Source organism: Bidens hawaiensis, unplaced genomic scaffold (assembly GCF_021521415.1).
Source record: "Bidens hawaiensis isolate Kalapana, Puna unplaced genomic scaffold, B.hawaiensis_p1.1 tig00018493_1, whole genome shotgun sequence".
NCBI classification, from domain to species: domain Eukaryota; kingdom Viridiplantae; phylum Streptophyta; class Magnoliopsida; order Asterales; family Asteraceae; genus Bidens; species Bidens hawaiensis.
Genome location: NW_027492798.1, coordinates 34,181 through 52,659, shown reverse-complemented (window position 1 = coordinate 52,659; position 18,479 = coordinate 34,181). Strand labels below are relative to the sequence as shown.

The following is an 18,479-nucleotide window of genomic DNA, read 5'->3' as shown; positions in this document are numbered from 1 at the left end:
GTCGTTGGAGCTATGACTCTGATTCGCGTGTCCGCGAGGCATGTTAGAAAGAATTTTTATTTGCCACATTAATTTGATTTTTAATATGTATCTTTAATTTGATTTTTAATATGTAGATTGCAAAGACTTTTAGAGATAAAGGTATTCCGTGTGATGTCGTGTGGATGGATATTGACTACATGGATGGCTTTCGATGTTTCACATTTGACAAGGTAAATATTGTTTGATTATTAAAGCGGATGATTTAATAATCAGCTTGTGATTTTAATGACTATTGTTTTTACTTTTTAGGAGCGTTTTCCTAATCCAAAGTCTCTAGCGGATGATCTTCATAATGCTGGTTTTAAAGCTATATGGATGCTTGATCCCAGGATCAAGCATGAAAAAGGTTACTTTGTTTATGAAAGTGGATCAGAAAATGATATATGGGTTCAAACTGCAGACGGAAAGCCCTTTATTGGTACGTTTACTAAATTCATATTGAAATGTTTTTTTTTTATCAATTCTCATAAGTTACATTCATTTTTACAGGAGAGGTATGGCCCGGACCGTGTGTTTTCCCTGATTTCACTCAAGAGAAAGCCCGTTCGTGGTGGTCAAACTTAGTCAAAAGATTTTATATCTAACGGTGTGGATGGTATATGGAATGATATGAACGAACCAGCTGTTTTCAAGGTCATGTTTACACAATTGCACCTTTTATTTTAAATGCTTTCTTTGTGGATTTATTATTATTATTGTTGTTGTTGTTGTTGTTGTTGTTGTCTGAGTGGTTTTGTATTCATTTTTTTAGTCAATAACAAAAACTATGCCCGAGATTAACATTCACCGAGGGGACGCTGAACTCGGTGGGCAACAGAATCATTTACACTATCACAATGTAAGCCGGTTCATTTGACCAACACAATATCTCAATTTGACTAACATAATCTTATATAGGTTTATGGCATGTTAATGGCAAGATCAACATACACAGGAATGAAGTTAGCTAACCCAAATAAACGCCCGTTTGTTCTTACACGAGCTGGGTTTATAGGCAGCCAAAGGTATGCTGCCACGTGGACCGGGATAATCTTTCCACTTGGGAACATTTACATATGAGCATCTCCATGGTACTCCAACTGGTAAGGTTATATTATATTACTATCAGTTTTTAAATCAATTAATATTATATGAATTCGCGTTTGCTCGGTTGCTATTTAGGGGCTTAGTGGTCAACCGCTTTCCGGGCCCGACATTGGTGGCTTTGCTGGCGATGCAACACCCAAATTATTTGGAAGATGGGTCGGTGTCGGAGCCATGTTTCCGTTTTGTCGTGGGCATTCCGAAAAGGGGACCGTTGATCATGAACCGTGGTCTTTTGGGGAAGAGGTTGGGCCCGTTTTTGAGTTTAGTTTGTTTTAAACATGTTTATTTAAATTTGTGTGCATTTTATAGTGTGAGGAAGTATGTCGGCTGGCGCTAAAGAGGCGGTACCGACTAATACCGCACATATATACACTTTTCTACTTGGCACATACAAAAGGTTTACCTGTGGCAGCTCCTGCCTTTTTTGCTGGTATGTTTTAATGTGACAAAATTAATTTTATGTTTATTATTGTTTAACATAGAGGGGTTGCTTAAAATTTCGTATTTTATTCTGCAGATCCGAAAGATTCTGAATTAAGAAAAATTGAGAATGCCTTCCTATTGGGATCGATTCTTGTATATGCAAGGTTGGTATATTTTGTATAGCTGTGCGGTCCACTTTTGAGTAATAGATATGTAATGAAATAATGTTGTAATGTTGCAGTACCATGAGTCAACTCGGTGTGCATCAAATGAAGCATGTGTTGCCTAATGGCACGTGGAAGAGTTTTGATTTTGAAGATTCCCATCCAGTATGAAAAATGTCTTCTTTTGCCGGTTTAATTTGCATTATGTAAATAAACGGTTTCATAATTTTGTAAATGTTTCAGGATTTACCTGCACTGTATCTACAAGGTGGATCAATTATCCCGTTTGGTCCACCTCATCAACATGTCGGTGAAGCTACTATTAATGATGATCTGTCATTGCTTGTTGCTTTGGATGAAAATGGTAACAAACTAACAATAAGCTTATGGACTCAACCGCCACATGCAACAGACTTAACACATTACATAACTGAATTTGTTACTGCAGGTAAAGCTGAAGGTGTTCTGTTTGAAGATGACGGTGACGGCTATGAATATACTAATGGCGGTTATCTCCTAACAACATATGTAGCCTAGCTCAAATCTTCAGTTATTACAGTTAGGGTTTCCAAGGCTGAAGGATCGTGGGTCCGGCCAACTCGTCAGTTACACGTACACATATTACTAGGTGAAGGAGCTATTGGTATGTGTATTATACTTTTATTTGTATTTAATTTGTCTATTTTTTAATCTTCTTTTTTGATTTTTAAAATTTTTTTACTTCCTGTTTTCAGGTCGATGCGTGGGGTACTGACGGAGAAGATGTACAGATTATTATGCCGTCAGAAATTGACGTGTCGAAACTAGTTTCTGCTAGCAAGAATAATTACAAGATACGAATGGGTAACATATAATCTGTTAATTAGATACAATACAAAGAGTGAAAGTTGATTACATCATTTTATGATACTCTTTATTTTATAATTTAAAATGCAGAAACCGCGAAGATTATTCCCGATGTGCAAAAGGAATCTGGAGATAAAGGGGTTGAGCTTTCGGGAACTCCTGTGGAAATTAAAAGCAGTGAGTGGGCCCTCAAAGTGGTCCCGTGGATCGGAGGCCGAATTATACATATGGAACATCTTCCTACTGGTAAATTTAATCAGCTCGTCACACTTTATTAAACATTTTTTTTATAAACTAAAAGATATAAAAAACAGGAACTCAATGGCTTCATAGTCGGGTTGACATTAACGGGTATGAAGAGTATAGTGGTACCGAGTACCGTTCTGCTGGCTGTACCGAACGGTATACTGTTCTCGAGTGAGTTAATATTAAATCCTAAATCTTTTATAATATTAAAAATTCATTTTTTATAGTAAAAATAATAATTTCATTTTGTATAGTCGAGATCTTGAGCAGGCCGGAGAGACTGAGTCTCTAAAAATGAAAGGTGACATTGGAGGCGGTTTAGCTATCGAAAGAAATATATCAATTTCACAAAATAACCCAAAAGTTTTTAATATTGACTCGAGCCTAGTAGCGGTCAATGTCGGTGCTGGTTCTGGAGGTTATTCCAGGTCTGTTTTGAGTTTTGACAGCATGGTTGACTTTTTTTAGTTTTCATTTTTACTAATTTTTGACAATTATTATTATAATTTCCTAGGCTTGTTTGTTTAAGAATACATCCAACATTTAATCTGTTGAACCCAAGCGTGTCATATATCACGTTTACTTCCGTCAACGGGTCAAAACATGAAGTATGGCCAGAATCGGGTGAGAAGATGTATGAAGGAGATATTCGTCCCAACGGTAATATTAATAAGCTATATTTTTTTAATTTAATTTTAGATAGTGATGATTAATATTATCTTTTCAGGTGAATGGATGCTTGTTGACAAATGCCTTGGGTTGGGTTTGGTCAACAAGTTCAACGTTGACCAGGTTTACAAGTGTCTTATTCACTGGGATTTTGGGACTGTGAATTTAGAGCTTTGGTCAGAAGACAGGCCCGTTTTGAAGCAATCTCCGCTTCGTGTTTCTCACAGTTATGAAGTTAGGCGGATTCCGTAGTGGTTTGTTATGTAAGTTGTGTGTTTTACTTGTTGCTTCTAGTGTTGTACTTAACTAGATGCTGGATATGTGCTTCCTATATCTCTTTGCCTACAATAATAATTGATGCTGAAGCATGTTACATGGTTTTCTGTACATATTACTTGATATAATTAAGTAAAGAACAATGAACCAGGATACTGATTCCAAATTTTGTTTAATTAATGTTTCTTTTATTCAAGCAAATCAATTTCAGACAAATAAAATCACTTAAGACAAATAAAATCAATAAAACAGTTTTATGTTCACTTGACAGTCCTACTTTTATATCTTGATGTTGACTAATTTAGAAGTTAATAAAATGCATATATTAAAGTGAGCATCATGTATAGGCCACCAACAAGCAAAGCAACCCTCAAATGCATCTTCTTCTTAAAAGATGATAATTCATCACATCTTGGATTCCTATCAAGAAACACAACTAAGTACAAACACATTAACCTCTCAATAATCCGAGTGCCAATATATTTACACCGATACAAAATCTATAATATATTTCTTTTAATAATCAAACCGCATTAGATTCCCGAGGCAGCACTTGAGCCTGCCAAACATAGTAGCGGATGTACAACGCGTTGAGAGTCATAGCCAATCCAAACCCCAAAACCGAAGATAACATTAAAGCATAGATCGCCTTCAACTGAAGCTGCAACAAACAAGACAAACTATTAATACATTTTATTTTATGTATTATGTATTTTTTTCAAATATATAGAGACCAACTTACCCAAGAATAAAACAAGTGCAGAATTATAGCCACAAGTGCAAATTCAAGAGCTGCATATGTCCAAATATACTCCTTGATTGCTGCAATTGAACAAGCTCATGATAAGTATATATTATTGCAAGTTTGCCACATTTAATAACGCGAAAGCTATAAACAGATCATACCTAGAATAACCGCAAATGTAGACGATAGAAGACCAAATGTAAAAGAAAATGGCGCAGCAATCACCACAGCTTGCGTTTTCAGGTCATTAATCTACAACAAACGTTCGGTCAAATATTAAAAAAACAGAATAAATAATTAGATATAACACATAAGTACATAACACGACTCACCAGAAGCTGCTCGAGGAAAAAGAAGTAGCAAACTGTACTAATCAAAACTAGCACCACAAAATCCTGCCAAGCACTGTATAAACAAAATAAATTTGATTTAATAACTACATAAAAGTATTAAAACTTATGAACAGACCAAACCGACCTTATGGTTCCTGAATCCAAATTCTGATGATTTTGTGCAGTTACGTTTTGTCTTTGAACATGACTTGACATACGAAGCAAAGTAACCGGTAAATTTGAAACTTCCCGACCACAGACGTCACAGTTCTTATTCCCTTTGACACTAAACCATTTAATCGCACATTCTTCGTGCACGAGTTTAAGTGCACCTTTGCAACTGCACTCCATTTTAAGTTGATTCCCTTCATCACATGTGTCAAAACAAATCCTGCAAACCGCTTCTTCCTCATCAATCTCCTCATCATTTTCCACTTGAACCGTGCTGATTTCATCTTCATTTCAATATAGATATTATCTCTAATAAGTTAAAAAGCAAATTATAAGTAATGATTTTAATTCAAATATAAGAGTTGAACATACCATCATGATTATCAATTTGATCATTATCTATACGGACTGCAAATGAAACCGATCTTACAATAACAATATTCCTCCCAGGCACAGAAAGCGACCTCGAAACCGAAGGTTGCACCGTCCTTGTCTGCCAACAGTCGTTGCAATTTATTAACTTTTAATAAATAAACGCGAGCATATCATATTATATTGTATTATGCGAATTGTAAGGAATATCATACCTGTGTTTTTTGTTGTTCACTATATGTCCTAGCTGACACGGGGGTAGTGGCGGAAGGGGAGGGGTTTGACCCGTGTTTGACCGGAAGAGACGTGCATCTTTTCCCATATAAACTCGACATAATATTGGTAACCGCAGGGCTGTCGGGTGGTTGTGCGTTTGTGTCAGGGTGAAGAAGAGAACTACTTTCACCATCAGCAGGGTGCTTCTTTTTAAAGCTTAAACCTCTAAATATGCCCCGAGACATGGGCCCGCCATTGGATGAAATACCGGGAGAGTGAAGTGAAGCCTTCCCATTTCTACTACCAAAATTCGAATGTCTCGGGGGTATGTTTAGGGACAAATCCGACTGACGTGTGGTTTTTTCGGTACTTTTCGCTTCGTTTGCGGGATCTTTCACACTAATATCAATCTGCAAATACCAAAAATTACCAATTGTAATTGATGTAACAAGTTATGTATTTTATTATTTGTAACATTCTAAACATATACATCTAGTTTGTATTATTTGATGTTATAATTGGAACTAAGGAATGGTGACAAGGATGAAATAAAAAAATGTAACATTTGACTATTCAATTAAAAATTTAACATTTGACTATTTGCAGTATAAATTCAACAAATTTATACAGTTCAAACAAATCATCAAACAAGTAAAATCAAGGTACAAAAGGGTTTCTTAAAATATCAAAAGATCTAATAAAATTATGATTTTTTTTTAAAAACCCTAAAAGATCTAGGGTCAATCAAGATTCAACCCCAAGAAACATGCAAGCAAAGATCCCAGAAATTTGAGGTAATCTGAATCTGGGTAATTGATAATAGTTCAAGATTTAACCAAAAACATAAAACCCAGAAGCAAAAGTTGCAAATTTATCAGCAAAATGAATAAAAGAAGACAAAGAAGAACCTCTGAAGCATTTGTGTTATCGCCGTTGGCAACCTCGGTCATGGTTTCATGGGGTGTTTGCATCATCGGTAAGCGAAGAAGCTCTGGTGGTGGATGCTTGCTGGAATTAATGCTATGGTTTAATATTATTTATTATTATTATTATTACTCACCGAGTCACCGGCACCAAAGAGTACCTTTTTTTGTTGTTAAATAATTTAATGCTTTTAACTTTTTGTTTTTTAAGAATATTTTGTATGGTTCATTTTATCGTGGCTCATGATTATGGATGTGTACTAGGAACATGAAAAACAAGTGAAATGACAATGTTGTTTTGGAATAATATTAGTTGTTACCCGGATTTTGCTAAAAGTTTATTTCTATTTATTGTTTTTTCTTATCGTGAGTCATTTCACATGGTATATGAACGTATAAATTTGATATTTTGATATAAGATTTATAGCTTTGTTATGTAGATACGTAGTTCTTGAATACCCTACGGTCTATGGGCGTATAAACTATTTTATACTGACGTATAGTTTTCAAATCAATAGGAACTAATCAACAAAGTGAGGATGTGTGTATAATCTATTAATCTCTCACCTTCTGTGTTCTATTTATTAGTTTATTTCTTTACTATGAATCAAAAATATTGTCAGTTTTTGTTTAAAAGAAATACATATATATCATGAAAGTTATTATAATATTTTTATGAAAAATTACTGAACTAGTTATTTATATTATATAAATATGATCAATTTTGCATTTCTTTAAAAATAAAGCATATTTTAAAAGTCAATACGTTCAACTCCACCATAGAATTCAGAATAAGAATAATAATAATAATTCGTGTAGCCTACGGCGAAAAGAAAATGAGATAGATGCGAAAATCAAAGGAAATTACTCCCAACTCTCAATTGAAATGTTATGACCTGGATATTAAAGAAAAACAAATCTTGAAATAGTGGTTTTGTTTCTATTATATACAGTGGACAAGCGTAGCTGACAGACATGATGTAACCTTACAAAACAAGGCAATTTAAAAACAAACAAAAAAAAAAGAATCCTACAAAACAAAATTTTACTATCTTATCATCTTGGTTATTTGTTTCTCGGCACAAAACTAGTTTTTACATATGGAAATGACTAAAATACCATCAATCTCATATGAAACTTATCTTCAACAACCTCATTTCATCATAATGGTCAGTTGATTCCTATAAAAATGTACCATAATCATCAGCATATACACACTTTCATAATCGCTAAGATCGCGCTAATTTGTGAAGAAATCTGGATATACAAATCCACATTGTGTCGGGAATCCTACGGTTAGAATGCAAGAACAAGGCCGAAACTATATCAAAACAAAATCTATGAATCTCGGGGTTCAACGCCATCCGAATGATCATGGCCGTCCATGCATCCGGTGCCATTTTCACAGCTTGCCAAAAGTAGAAAAATCCATTAACCACCCTTTTCAGAGTAGCATGCCCCTGCAAACATAATAATAATAATAATAATAATAATAATAATAATAATAATAATAATAATCAGAATAATCAGAATAAAGCAAAATATATGAAGTTATGAGCAAATATATATATTCAAACCAACCTCAGATTCCACTGTAAACCTTGGCTCAAGATTCTCATCAAACACGCAAGAAGTAACTTGATCTTGAAGAAATATATCTGCCACTGAGACTATATCGCGTATGATAAAAAGACGCACACGAAAAGCCTTATCAGATAGGATAAACTTTATAAGATCTTCGGTAGCAGCAACAACCGAATGCATATCGAATGAATTCCCCTCAAGTGGACTCGTGGACGGTTTCTTGGCATCTTTATCAGATTCATTATTCGACTGTTTAGATATTGCTGCCACCTGGACCGACCAAAATGAAAACATTACACGTGTTTTAGATATAAATTTATGCATGCTTCAACTTTTGAGGATTAAAGAAGTTACCAGGCGTTCTAAACGGTTCCATCTAACGGAACCATTGTTACGAATGAGAAGTTCTCTTAATATTTTCCGCATGTCGGGACTGGGGTCCACTAGAAGACGTCCAATAACAAAAGGGTATGCACTCTCAACAACCTTAAATTCAGGGTCCAATGTTTTAGCGGTCCCTTCGAGTGAGCCGAGTGCCCTAATTACCAACGCGTAATCGGGAGGAAGTGCAAAGTTGAACTCGTACATAACATCATAAAGTTGGTTCATTATCGCCTTCCAAAACAAAAAAGTCAAATTTTCAGCATTAGCCAAATTTCACAAACACAAACAAATACTATCAGAATATAATATAATTTTTATAATTGGAACCTGGAAATCTTGGGACTGTCGGGTGCCATCACCAAATGATGCTTTAAGTGCATCGGAAACCAACTGCATATCGACACCTTCCGAAAGAAACCCCAAAGATAGAAAATCATTGGCCAAACCAAGAGAGTCACGATTCACGAAGTGTACAAGCTGATGAAAAATAATTAAATAAAAAAAGAAACAGGAACCGAAACAGCGAAACTTGCTGAGAAGACGAAAATAACAACAACAACAACAACAACAACAATAATAATAATAATAATAATTACCACTTGAATAAGTCCAACACGGTAATGACGTGGAATATCCCCCATCATCCCAAAGTCAAAGTAAGCAAGAGCACCCTCTTTTGTAGCAACAAGGTTTCCCGGATGCGGGTCCGCATGAAAAAACCCCACCTCGAGTAATTGCATCAGGGAGCAGTACAAACCCTAGAAGGCTAAATTCAGTGAACAAAATAAACATTCGGGTCCAACTGAACCTTCATGAAAAAATGCACTTTACCAAACACAGCATCAATTTAAACACAATAGAAACAAAACTTTATACCTTTTTCCTGATGTTAGCAACAAAATTAGAATTAGAATAAAATAGAAACCAACCTACAATCAATTAACAGTTGCATTTAGCTTCTTTTACCTGTGGATTGCTGACATGGCACCAGTTCATGCCCCATGCTAGCCACCAGACAGATACATTCACAAAAATGCTTAGCGAATAATTAAATCTGTTTACAAGTTCTAAAAATAATCCTTTTGCCTTTTAATTTATATTCAAAAAGTAACTATAAGATGCCACATCAGTCGCCAGTCGCCATCATATACACACTAAAATGTCAAATAAGATGCCATGTCAGCATGTTGAACAGGTCATTCACTGCTTCCATTGTAATAAACTAGAACTTGGTTTCTAAATTCGGTAATACATTTGAAGTTGGCTTCTACTTTATGCCTTATTTACAACTGGTTGCTTAAATCAGGAAAATGTATTAAGTTACCTTATCTATTAGTTCTTTTCGGTTTAAAGAGGCCGCCTTTAATGCAGCGTCATTATTAAGCTTGATACCATCCAACCATTCCATTGTAAGCACAGCTTTTCGTGTATAGTTCCAATATATTTTTGGAACTTTAACCCATTTTTCTTGCGGGTATGTGTCTTCCTGTTGAGCTGCAATAATCATCACAAAACTAGCTATTCGGACCAATAATAAGTAATTAATGACACATAAGAAGCTGCATTATAATAATTAAAGATTACTTACAGTCACGAAAACCATACAGAGAAGCAAATCGCTCAGCATTTTGTCCTTCAAGGATGTAATCGATTTCTTCAAACATATGTCTAACCTATTCAATCAAAATCTTAAGATACGAAAAATAACATACGAAACAAAATTGAAATAAAAACTGTTGTATTTGCAGATGACTCACCGTCTCATTGACTGCAACAATAATGTCCCTTCTTGCTTTAGCAAACCGCTTTAACTGACCCCCGATCATGTTAAACAACAAGGCGTCAAGGGTCAAAGAAAGTGACATGCCGGGCCTTTGCACTTTTACAGCTACTAACTCCCCTGTATGCAAATGAGCTGCAAACTTGAAGTAACCACGAAAGCCTATTAGATTAACAAATGCAACCTCAAAATATCTAACTACTTCATTTCACAACCTTAAAATATCTAACCTTTATACACTTGCCCTAAAGAGGCTGCAGCAACCGGTTCCGGGCTGATGTCAGCAAAGATTTCTGATATTGGAGCACCTAATTGAGTTTCAATAGATCGGATTGCAACCTTTGTTGAAAATGGAGGTATTTGATCCTGATAGACAATCAATTTAACAACTGTAATTTGTAAACCTTAAAGCAAGAAAATGAAAATTCTTAAAAACGTTATAGTTTAAGGTGCATGCCTGTAGTTTAGCGAGCTCGTTACGGTATACAGATGGTAATATATCTGGCCTTGTGCTAAGCGCCTGTCCTAGCTGGCAGTCAAAAGGCAAGTAAACGATTGATTAAAGTAAATACATCTGCAAAACTGCATAAAAACTAACATTCAGAGGACTTACCTTGATATAAAAAGGACCCAATCGGATAAGGGTATCACAAAACTGCATTAACCGGTTACATGTTTAAGGATACTTGATATATTATGTTATCTAACTGCTAAATATAATATCTAGATCAATCATTTATACCTTTGCTGAACGTTTTTTAATGTCATGAATGAAAAAATGGCTCAAAGTAAGCTTGAAGACCTCATATGAAATATATGCAGCTCTATACAAAGCCAAGAATGGGCCAAAACTATAGTACATTGAGAGACGTTTGGACCGAGAAGTAAGCGCATTTCCAAATTCACTTTCAAGTGATTCCTTTCTTAACTTGGCATACTCTGCTGAGGGTTTTTCCCCATGTACACTAGAGAATCTTGTTGAGTAACTGTAACAGACGCTAAATTATAAATCAATATGAACTTAACAACAGTTAACACAATACATACTAGGGGTGTCCAAATTCAGTTCAGTTCAGTTATGATTGCTTAACCATAACCATAACCGAGCTTCAGTAATAGAAGGTTGCTTAATTAGTTAACCATAACCATAACTGAATGCTCGGTTAGCCATTGGTTATGGGTTGGTTTCGGTTTAGTTCGGTCAATTGTCCAATGTATTTTTTTCCCTTTTGTTCCAGTTAAAAATGGTTTGGTTATGATGTACGAAGCTCAATTATGAAGTTTGGAAGAAGATATATGGCGGTTCCAAGCTTGATTACAGACAAGTGCAGCACGAATTCAAACGTTCGAAGTTGGAAACGGAGGTACAAAAATTGGAAAAACACAAATATGCAAGGCTCGGTTTGGTTTCGAATGGTTGGTTAATCAGATTCACTTGTCAGTTTTGTTTGGTTAACGGTTCGATATTCGGTTATGAAACAGTATTTGGTCAGCCCTAAATAAAATTACATAAAAGAATGAATCAACAAGTCACCTTCTGTGGTGAAGAGGAGTCCCAAATGAATGTGCATTCTGTAAAGCTGCAAAGGCAGAAACAATAATCATATTCTCTAATACGATAAATACTTGAGGATGAATGTCAAATTAGAATAATAACAATAATAAACATTTTAAAACAGATAACTATTTGAATTCAATTAAGCATAAATATTATCCCCAAAATGACTTAATTAGAATTATCCAGCTTAAAGGCACCGTGAAAAGGAATTGCGAATGATAGGAATCAATTAAAAAAAGGAAACCTAGGCACACCTGTTTTCGTAATTGCAGCGGCAATTTGACGGTTGAAGCGTGCAACCGCATTATTGTTTCTCATGAGTGGAAGAGGTAGAGAGGATCGGCGACGAATAGTAATAATAATAATAATAAAGGAGATGGGAGGCGGTTGGGTAGGGGGCTAGAGGTGGTGACACGTTTGTAACCAGGTGGCTTCCTCTCAGGAAACATTAGACGCACCACTCCCCTGCCTTTCCCTATGTTAGGGATGTTTTCCACAGCCTTTTTTTTTTTTTTTAATTAAGGATCGGTTATAACTGGATAACGCGGCTAATTAACGTCATATGATACGTATAGGTATATGTAGGGCCGGCTCCGAGAACTTAAAAAACATTTTGGACTGAAGGCGAAAATGTTTTTGAGTCTCAAGTTTAAGTAGTATTTTGTTGGGTTTAAACAATCTAATTTTTAAATGGGCTTACTTGATTATGATTTGGGTTGTGTCAAAACTTTTGTATAAAAATCAAGGTTGCAAAAGTCGTTAGGCGGACCTTAGACGGCCGACTGGGGAGTTGGGTATACTCAAAGTACTTGGGGAGTACTCGGAGAGTACTTAGAAATGGTGAATATAAAGAAAATTAATTTTTGGATATTAAATATATGTCAAATATCATAAATATGCTAATATTTATAACAAAATAAATGAATATCGATATAAAAAAGAGAATATATATTTTTAAATACTAAATTATTCTAAAATTTGCTAATCATTAACAAAAGAAAGTGACATTTTTTTATAATATTATAGAAATATGAATTATGTTTTCTTTTTTATATAAAAAATGGTCCAAGTTAATCGACTAGATGTGATTCTGGCTCGATTGACCACATTTGATCGATTTTTAGTAACTATGCGGAGTTGAAGAAACTCTCCTCGGCGCCATACCTTGTAACGAGTACTCGGGGAGTACTCGGCCTTGGAGACCTAACGTTGATAAAAATAGGCTTAAAAATACCTGAAATGAGATTGGAGCCCACAACCTTTTGGTTGAGGGTCATACCTCTTTGCACTAGACCAAACTAGTTGTTATGTTATTGAGTTTAAACATTAAATATACATATCGTTTTTCATAAAAATACATATAATTTAAAAAATAATAAAATTTCGGGCGTAACGGAGTGTCGGGCCTAGGGCCGTCGACCACCTAGCCCCACCCTTGGGTCGGCCCTAGGTATATGTGAAATTAGTTGTGCACGCCTAGGGCTGTAAGCAAACCGGACATCCAGCCATCAGTTCAGTTGAAAGTTCGTTTAGGTTTGTCTGTTTAATAAACAAACCGGACACAAACATAAAAATTTTGCTCGGTAAGCTTGACGGATGAACACAAACAAAGGCCACGTTCGTTCAATAGTCCGGTCACGTCCATTTAATAGTGTTGTGTATATTGAAATTCCTTAAAGAATCAAGAATTTGAAGCTTGTTTCTCGTGAAACACTAGAAGTTTGTGGATTTTGAACTCCAAAACATTATTTTGATTTGAATGTGTGTTTGATTACTATGTTTATTGTTAAGTATTTGGATATCATGTGGTGTAATGGTCATTAGTATTTATGCTAAGAATTTTGATATGTTTATATTTATTTGTCAATTAATGTTTATTGGTGTTTATTTGTCCATTCGTGTTTGGTTGTCCATTAGTGTCCGTTAGCGTCTATTTACAATACTAGTGAATGGACACAAACAGACGCAGGCAAACTCAGTTCTTTAATGAACAGACACAGGCACGAACTTTTGTTCGTAGAGTGTCTGTGAACCGTCTGTTTGTATGGCAAAAGCCTAACGGATGAACACCGACAATGTCTCGTCCTGTTCAGTTATGTCCACTTACAGCCCTATGCACGCCACAACATGCCACATCATTTTAAATGTCCTATGCATAAGATGAAAATTAGTCATTCGCATGGTAAGACTTTTTGATAGTAGTGTTAGTTATTTTCTTGTCGTCAATATCCATGTCATCCGGTCCTTATGATATATCAACGATGTTTATTTTATTTTCTTTTGTTTAAAAGGCATATCTTTTTATAGGTCAGTTACTGACTTATTGAAGTATTTTTATGCTAAATTTGAACAAAAAATTTAAAATTTAATAGAAATTTATTGTTGTATTATATTATAATTCTCTTTGTTAGAAATAAAAGAAGTCACTGGGGTGGTGTCCAATAGTAGAGACAAAGTCTTTTAACACCAAGATCTTGGGTTTAAGTCCTACTACTAGCAAAGAAATTTAAATTGATGCTTTATGTTGTTAAAAATTTTTATATGTTTAATATTATGATGATGGCATTAACTAAAACAAATTTCAATCATGAGATGTTTTATATAGTTAATTGTAGGGTGAGCAACTTAACCGCCATAACCATTAAACCGAACCATAACTGATATAACCGAACCGGTTTTAACTGATAACCGACACAACCGGTGGGTCGATTTAATGAATTTTTAAAAATCGCCAAATATGGGTCGGTTTTGGTTAAAGATAATTTCAAAACCGCTATAACCGAACCGACCCATTTATTTTACCAAATATGTTTGGGATTAACTTTCACCAAACATGTTGTTGGAATATATATCATTTGATGTTTTTGGTTCAACGTTTGTAATCAAGTTAAATTGAATTTCATTGTTGGATTATATAGTGTCATTCTTTTTTTGAATATTAAGGATTATATACTTTGCTAGATTATGTCATGTCGTTTTGGTACCAAATTTTAGGCCCAATTACATTGTTTTGGTTACGGTTAACCCGACCCATAATCGTCTCACTATAACCTATAAAACCGATTAACCAAAACCGCCGTAATGCGTCGGTTATCGTTATGGTTATCCATTAACCAACATATCGGTTATGGTTATGGGTTTGGCTCAAAACCGCCCCAAACCGACCCATGCACACCCCTAGTTAATTGTTTGAGTTGTGGAATCACATATATTTTTGGTAATAGTTGTATCATGTCCAAGAAAAACAAATAATAGAGTATAGCGGACAAATGCGTAAACTTTCTTTATCGTCACCATCTTCCATCAACAAGATCTCATATGTAGTCGTTGCCACCTTTATTGGGCTCACCTATCAGTCACGCCAGTGTCACTACCACCTCCCAAGTCCCAATCGCCCCCGGTATGACATCCACGTACAACCATTTCCACCCAACACCAACATAAAACAAATATAGTTGGTGTCTTGGTGATTTTGTTATGAGTTAATTATGATCAAAACAGTCATTTTAACATGCTTTAAAAGCAGTTTACCCAATTCATATTTTTTAAAAGTACTTCAACTAAAATTATATATATATACAATTAGCAACATATGTATGCATTATGGTTTGTACATTAGTCGTTAGTGAGTTGTACTCACTTTTGTTTTGTTTTTTTTTTTTATTTTAGTCTTTTACTTTTAATCCATTAGTTTTACAATTTTACAATTCAACATCAACACTTTTTTACTTTTAATTTTAGTCTTCTATACTTTTCATCCTTTTCAAATTTTTTGTTTTATGTTTCGGTGTAAATTTTGCGAGTTAATACGTCGAAACGTGCGTGTGTGGTTCAAAGTTTTACTTTCAACTTTGGTCTCTTATACTTTTCATTTTTTGAAAAATTTTTGTTTTATGTTTCGGTCTAACCTTTTTCAAGTTAACACATCGAAACGTTCGTGTGTTTTTCAACGTTTTTATTTTTATTTATTTTTGTTGTTTAAAGTTGTTACAAGTATAAAAGGCTATCAACTTTTGTCTAGATCGACTTAGTATTGTTCTCTATGTTTTATGTTTCGCGTGCGTAGTTCAATGTTATTACGTCTACTTTTGTTCGGTTATATTTTTTTATGTTTTTTGTTTTTGCCATTTCCTTCTTATACGAGTTTTTTCCGGCGTTGGTGGTTGCTAGCGGTGGTGTGGCACGGGTGCTACTTGACATGATTTTACACTCCCTCCGTAACGCGGCGGGGGCATAATGCTAGTTAGTAACAAAAAGCAAGAAACGTGCATAAAGATGTGCATTAGTCATGATCAATAATAAGTACATCACATATGTGATTTTCAACTGCGTTCATCCCAATAAAACTATACATAAATCATTGACTAATTGATGCAATAGTGTGGCAGCACATTTTGGTTATCAAGCAGTTGGACTGCCGCATTTCTATCATAAAACCAATCACCAACCGCCTCCGCAATAGCCTGTGAAAAAATGCATGTTAAAAGATAATATATAGATTGAGATAGAGGCTAGAACAATGATGCATCAATCAAAGATAGCCATACTTACCTTATGATTCAGTTTTGAAGAAGGGTTTCCTAACCACTTTGTTTGATATTCGCATTGACCATGAGTAAAACAGTTGTTAACAAACCATCCTCTTCTTGATGTACCATTTTGAGCCACCAAAAGGGCTTCTAAAAACTCAGATCTAAAATCTAAACGACAAACACGGTAACAAGCTAGTGTGTTCTATGAAGTAATTAACCAAATAAGAAAAAAATTTTGACCTTGTAGCTTTTGAATTTGGTCAGGTGAACACGCGTTTATATCTTGCTTGCACTTGGCGAATTGTCCACTAGGATCGGCTTGTGGTGTGGCAAAGATGTTTTGTACCTTAAAATAGAAGAATCACAAGTAAAGATGTAATCCAGTTAAGTCAGTTAATCATGATATAACATTCAAGAATGTATCATAGGTTGAGTGCGATATAAATACAGGTGTTTGGACATATGGCATGACAAACTGTGGGTAGAAGCACTGTGTGCACAATGACATTAGGATTTCAACATATGTATTAGTAAACTATGATTAGTACTATTCCTCTTAAGAGTTATTATAGTAGCAATGCTTACCAAACTAGGCTTCATTATTGAAGTACATTCGTGATACAAGTTCTTTGATGATCCCTATAAACATAACTTTCACTTAATTTGCATGATTGCAAGTTTTATTACAACAAACATCTTAATTATATTCGTAGGCTTTAGCAAAATGTGGGATGTATACTAAGAGTTGAGGGTTGTACATGTAATGTAACCACTTGATCATAGTATCCCTCGAACTTATATTCTCCGGAGAGATCTTTTCTGTTAAGGGTAATTACTATTTAGCATGAGAACAATTAACGTTTGATATGAGACTTATGTGTCTCGATCAATAAGGGCATTAGAGGGTCGACTTACACATGAGCAAAATAACCGGCATCAGAAAAACATTTTACTCGGGTACTAGACGGAAATAATGCTTTGAACTTATCACAATGGAGTATGGAAGCCAATCCACCGGCAGAAGACCCTGACAAAAGAGCCTTTTCGCAACGACTCTTTAAGTTTAGTAAACTAGAAACAAAGAGCATATAAGTTAAAGAATTTTACTTACATTTGATGCAGATTTCATTCCTTTGCCAAGTAACTCTTCTATAATGACATTGAACACCCTTGCACCTCTGAAGTGAAGATTTGTAGCCTTCAAAACAAAGATAGAAGTCATTCCTTTATTACATAATTTGACTAATATATGCATGCATGACTTACAGGATCAACTGCTTCTATATCTCCAGTAAAAGATGACCCATCACAATACCTCATAGCCACCCTATTCCAGTTATAAAAGCCTATTGAAAACAAACGTACAATAACCTTTCGTTAATCATCAGGATATATCATCTTGCATACATAGGCCAAAATTAATAATTAATCGTAAAAATAGTTCCTACTTGGATTTAGTTATTGCTTATTGCTCAAAATCCCTGTAAAGTTATAGTCAGAACTCTTCATCTTCTTCAACGAACCATATAGACTATATGTCCACGTACGACAGTCATTTACCGAATTGCACCATCCTACACCCTAATATTATAATTTATGCATAATATTATATCATATACACTAGCTAGTCATAATTATGTATATATAGAATACATGTACAACCTGTATGTGAACCAACCAATTGTTAACACCTTCACCAAAACCTGCATCAAACTGGTATGCAGGTGGACTTCCATCCAAACAAACTTCACAACAACATATCAAAGCAATCAAGAACCATACTTTCTATTAATATAATAAAACATCAATATTAATCAACCTGCTCCTTTGGCAACGGCCCCTTCAATGGTGGTTATAGCCACTTGATCACTTGCACCTTCTACTTTTAGATATATGATCAATACACAATATACTTGAAGAGGTATGTACCCGCCTCAACATCGAGCGAGGCGGGTCAACCCACAAGATATAGACAAGAGGCTTGAAATCAAGATATTATGAGGGCACAAAGCCAAAACCTATGCGCATGGCGCATATCACATATGCTCACGCATATCACATATGCTCACGCACCATATATGCTCACGCATATCACATCTGCGCGTGGCACATCTGCGCATGGCGCATATC

At 35.1% G+C, this 18,479-nt stretch overlaps 2 protein-coding genes and 2 pseudogenes across 3 annotated transcripts; 1 reads left to right on the top strand and 3 right to left on the bottom strand.

Moving 5' to 3' along the window:
• The first annotated feature begins 116 nt into the window (after positions 1-116).
• LOC143556268 (uncharacterized) lies at positions 117-3,747 on the top strand (annotated as a pseudogene).
• A 421-nt stretch (positions 3,748-4,168) lies between these two features.
• On the bottom strand, positions 4,169-6,601 carry LOC143556264 (uncharacterized). Its single transcript, XM_077045633.1, has 8 exons — positions 6,497-6,601; positions 5,588-5,998; positions 5,373-5,493; positions 4,975-5,284; positions 4,830-4,902; positions 4,659-4,749; positions 4,495-4,574; positions 4,169-4,413 (listed from the first exon to the last, which is right to left on the bottom strand). Exons 1-8 carry the CDS (start codon positions 6,560-6,562, stop codon positions 4,276-4,278), a joined length of 1,290 nt encoding a protein of 429 aa, XP_076901748.1. The 5' UTR covers positions 6,563-6,601; the 3' UTR covers positions 4,169-4,275.
• A 1,139-nt stretch (positions 6,602-7,740) lies between these two features.
• LOC143556269 (uncharacterized) lies at positions 7,741-11,864 on the bottom strand. Its single transcript, XM_077045636.1, has 13 exons — positions 11,794-11,864; positions 11,002-11,245; positions 10,873-10,914; positions 10,717-10,788; positions 10,490-10,625; positions 10,237-10,394; positions 10,068-10,152; positions 9,804-9,973; positions 9,076-9,237; positions 8,807-8,956; positions 8,450-8,710; positions 8,093-8,365; positions 7,741-7,971 (listed from the first exon to the last, which is right to left on the bottom strand). Exons 1-13 carry the CDS (start codon positions 11,862-11,864, stop codon positions 7,741-7,743), a joined length of 2,055 nt encoding a protein of 684 aa, XP_076901751.1.
• Positions 11,865-16,127: 4,263 nt separating this feature from the next.
• LOC143556263 (pectin acetylesterase 8-like) lies at positions 16,128-18,250 on the bottom strand (annotated as a pseudogene). The gene is made up of 12 exons (XR_013139357.1): positions 18,169-18,250; positions 18,012-18,094; positions 17,798-17,930; positions 17,616-17,695; positions 17,461-17,547; positions 17,265-17,389; positions 17,108-17,168; positions 16,935-16,988; positions 16,759-16,839; positions 16,590-16,695; positions 16,369-16,517; positions 16,128-16,280 (listed from the first exon to the last, which is right to left on the bottom strand). The product of XR_013139357.1 is annotated as a pectin acetylesterase 8-like (transcript).
• Between the last annotated feature and the right edge of the window lie 229 nt (positions 18,251-18,479).

What these genes read in the sequence shown, in the direction of transcription:
- LOC143556264 (XM_077045633.1), bottom strand. Translation starts at nt 6,562, where the DNA reads ATGATGCAAACACCCCATGAAACCATGACCGAGGTTGCCAACGGCGAT. An exon ending in GTGAACAACAAAAAACACAG is followed by an intron (nt 5,494 to 5,587) that starts GTATGATATTCC and finishes GACTGTTGGCAG; the next exon opens with ACAAGGACGGTGCAACCTTC. An exon ending in TGCACTTGTTTTATTCTTGG is followed by an intron (nt 4,414 to 4,494) that starts GTAAGTTGGTCT and finishes TGTTTGTTGCAG; the next exon opens with CTTCAGTTGAAGGCGATCTA.
- LOC143556269 (XM_077045636.1), bottom strand. Translation starts at nt 11,864, where the DNA reads ATGATTATTGTTTCTGCCTTTGCAGCTTTACAGAATGCACATTCATTT. An exon ending in ACTCCTCTTCACCACAGAAG is followed by an intron (nt 11,246 to 11,793) that starts GTGACTTGTTGA and finishes CGTCTGTTACAG; the next exon opens with TTACTCAACAAGATTCTCTA. An exon ending in TGGGTCCTTTTTATATCAAG is followed by an intron (nt 10,789 to 10,872) that starts GTAAGTCCTCTG and finishes TTTGACTGCCAG; the next exon opens with CTAGGACAGGCGCTTAGCAC.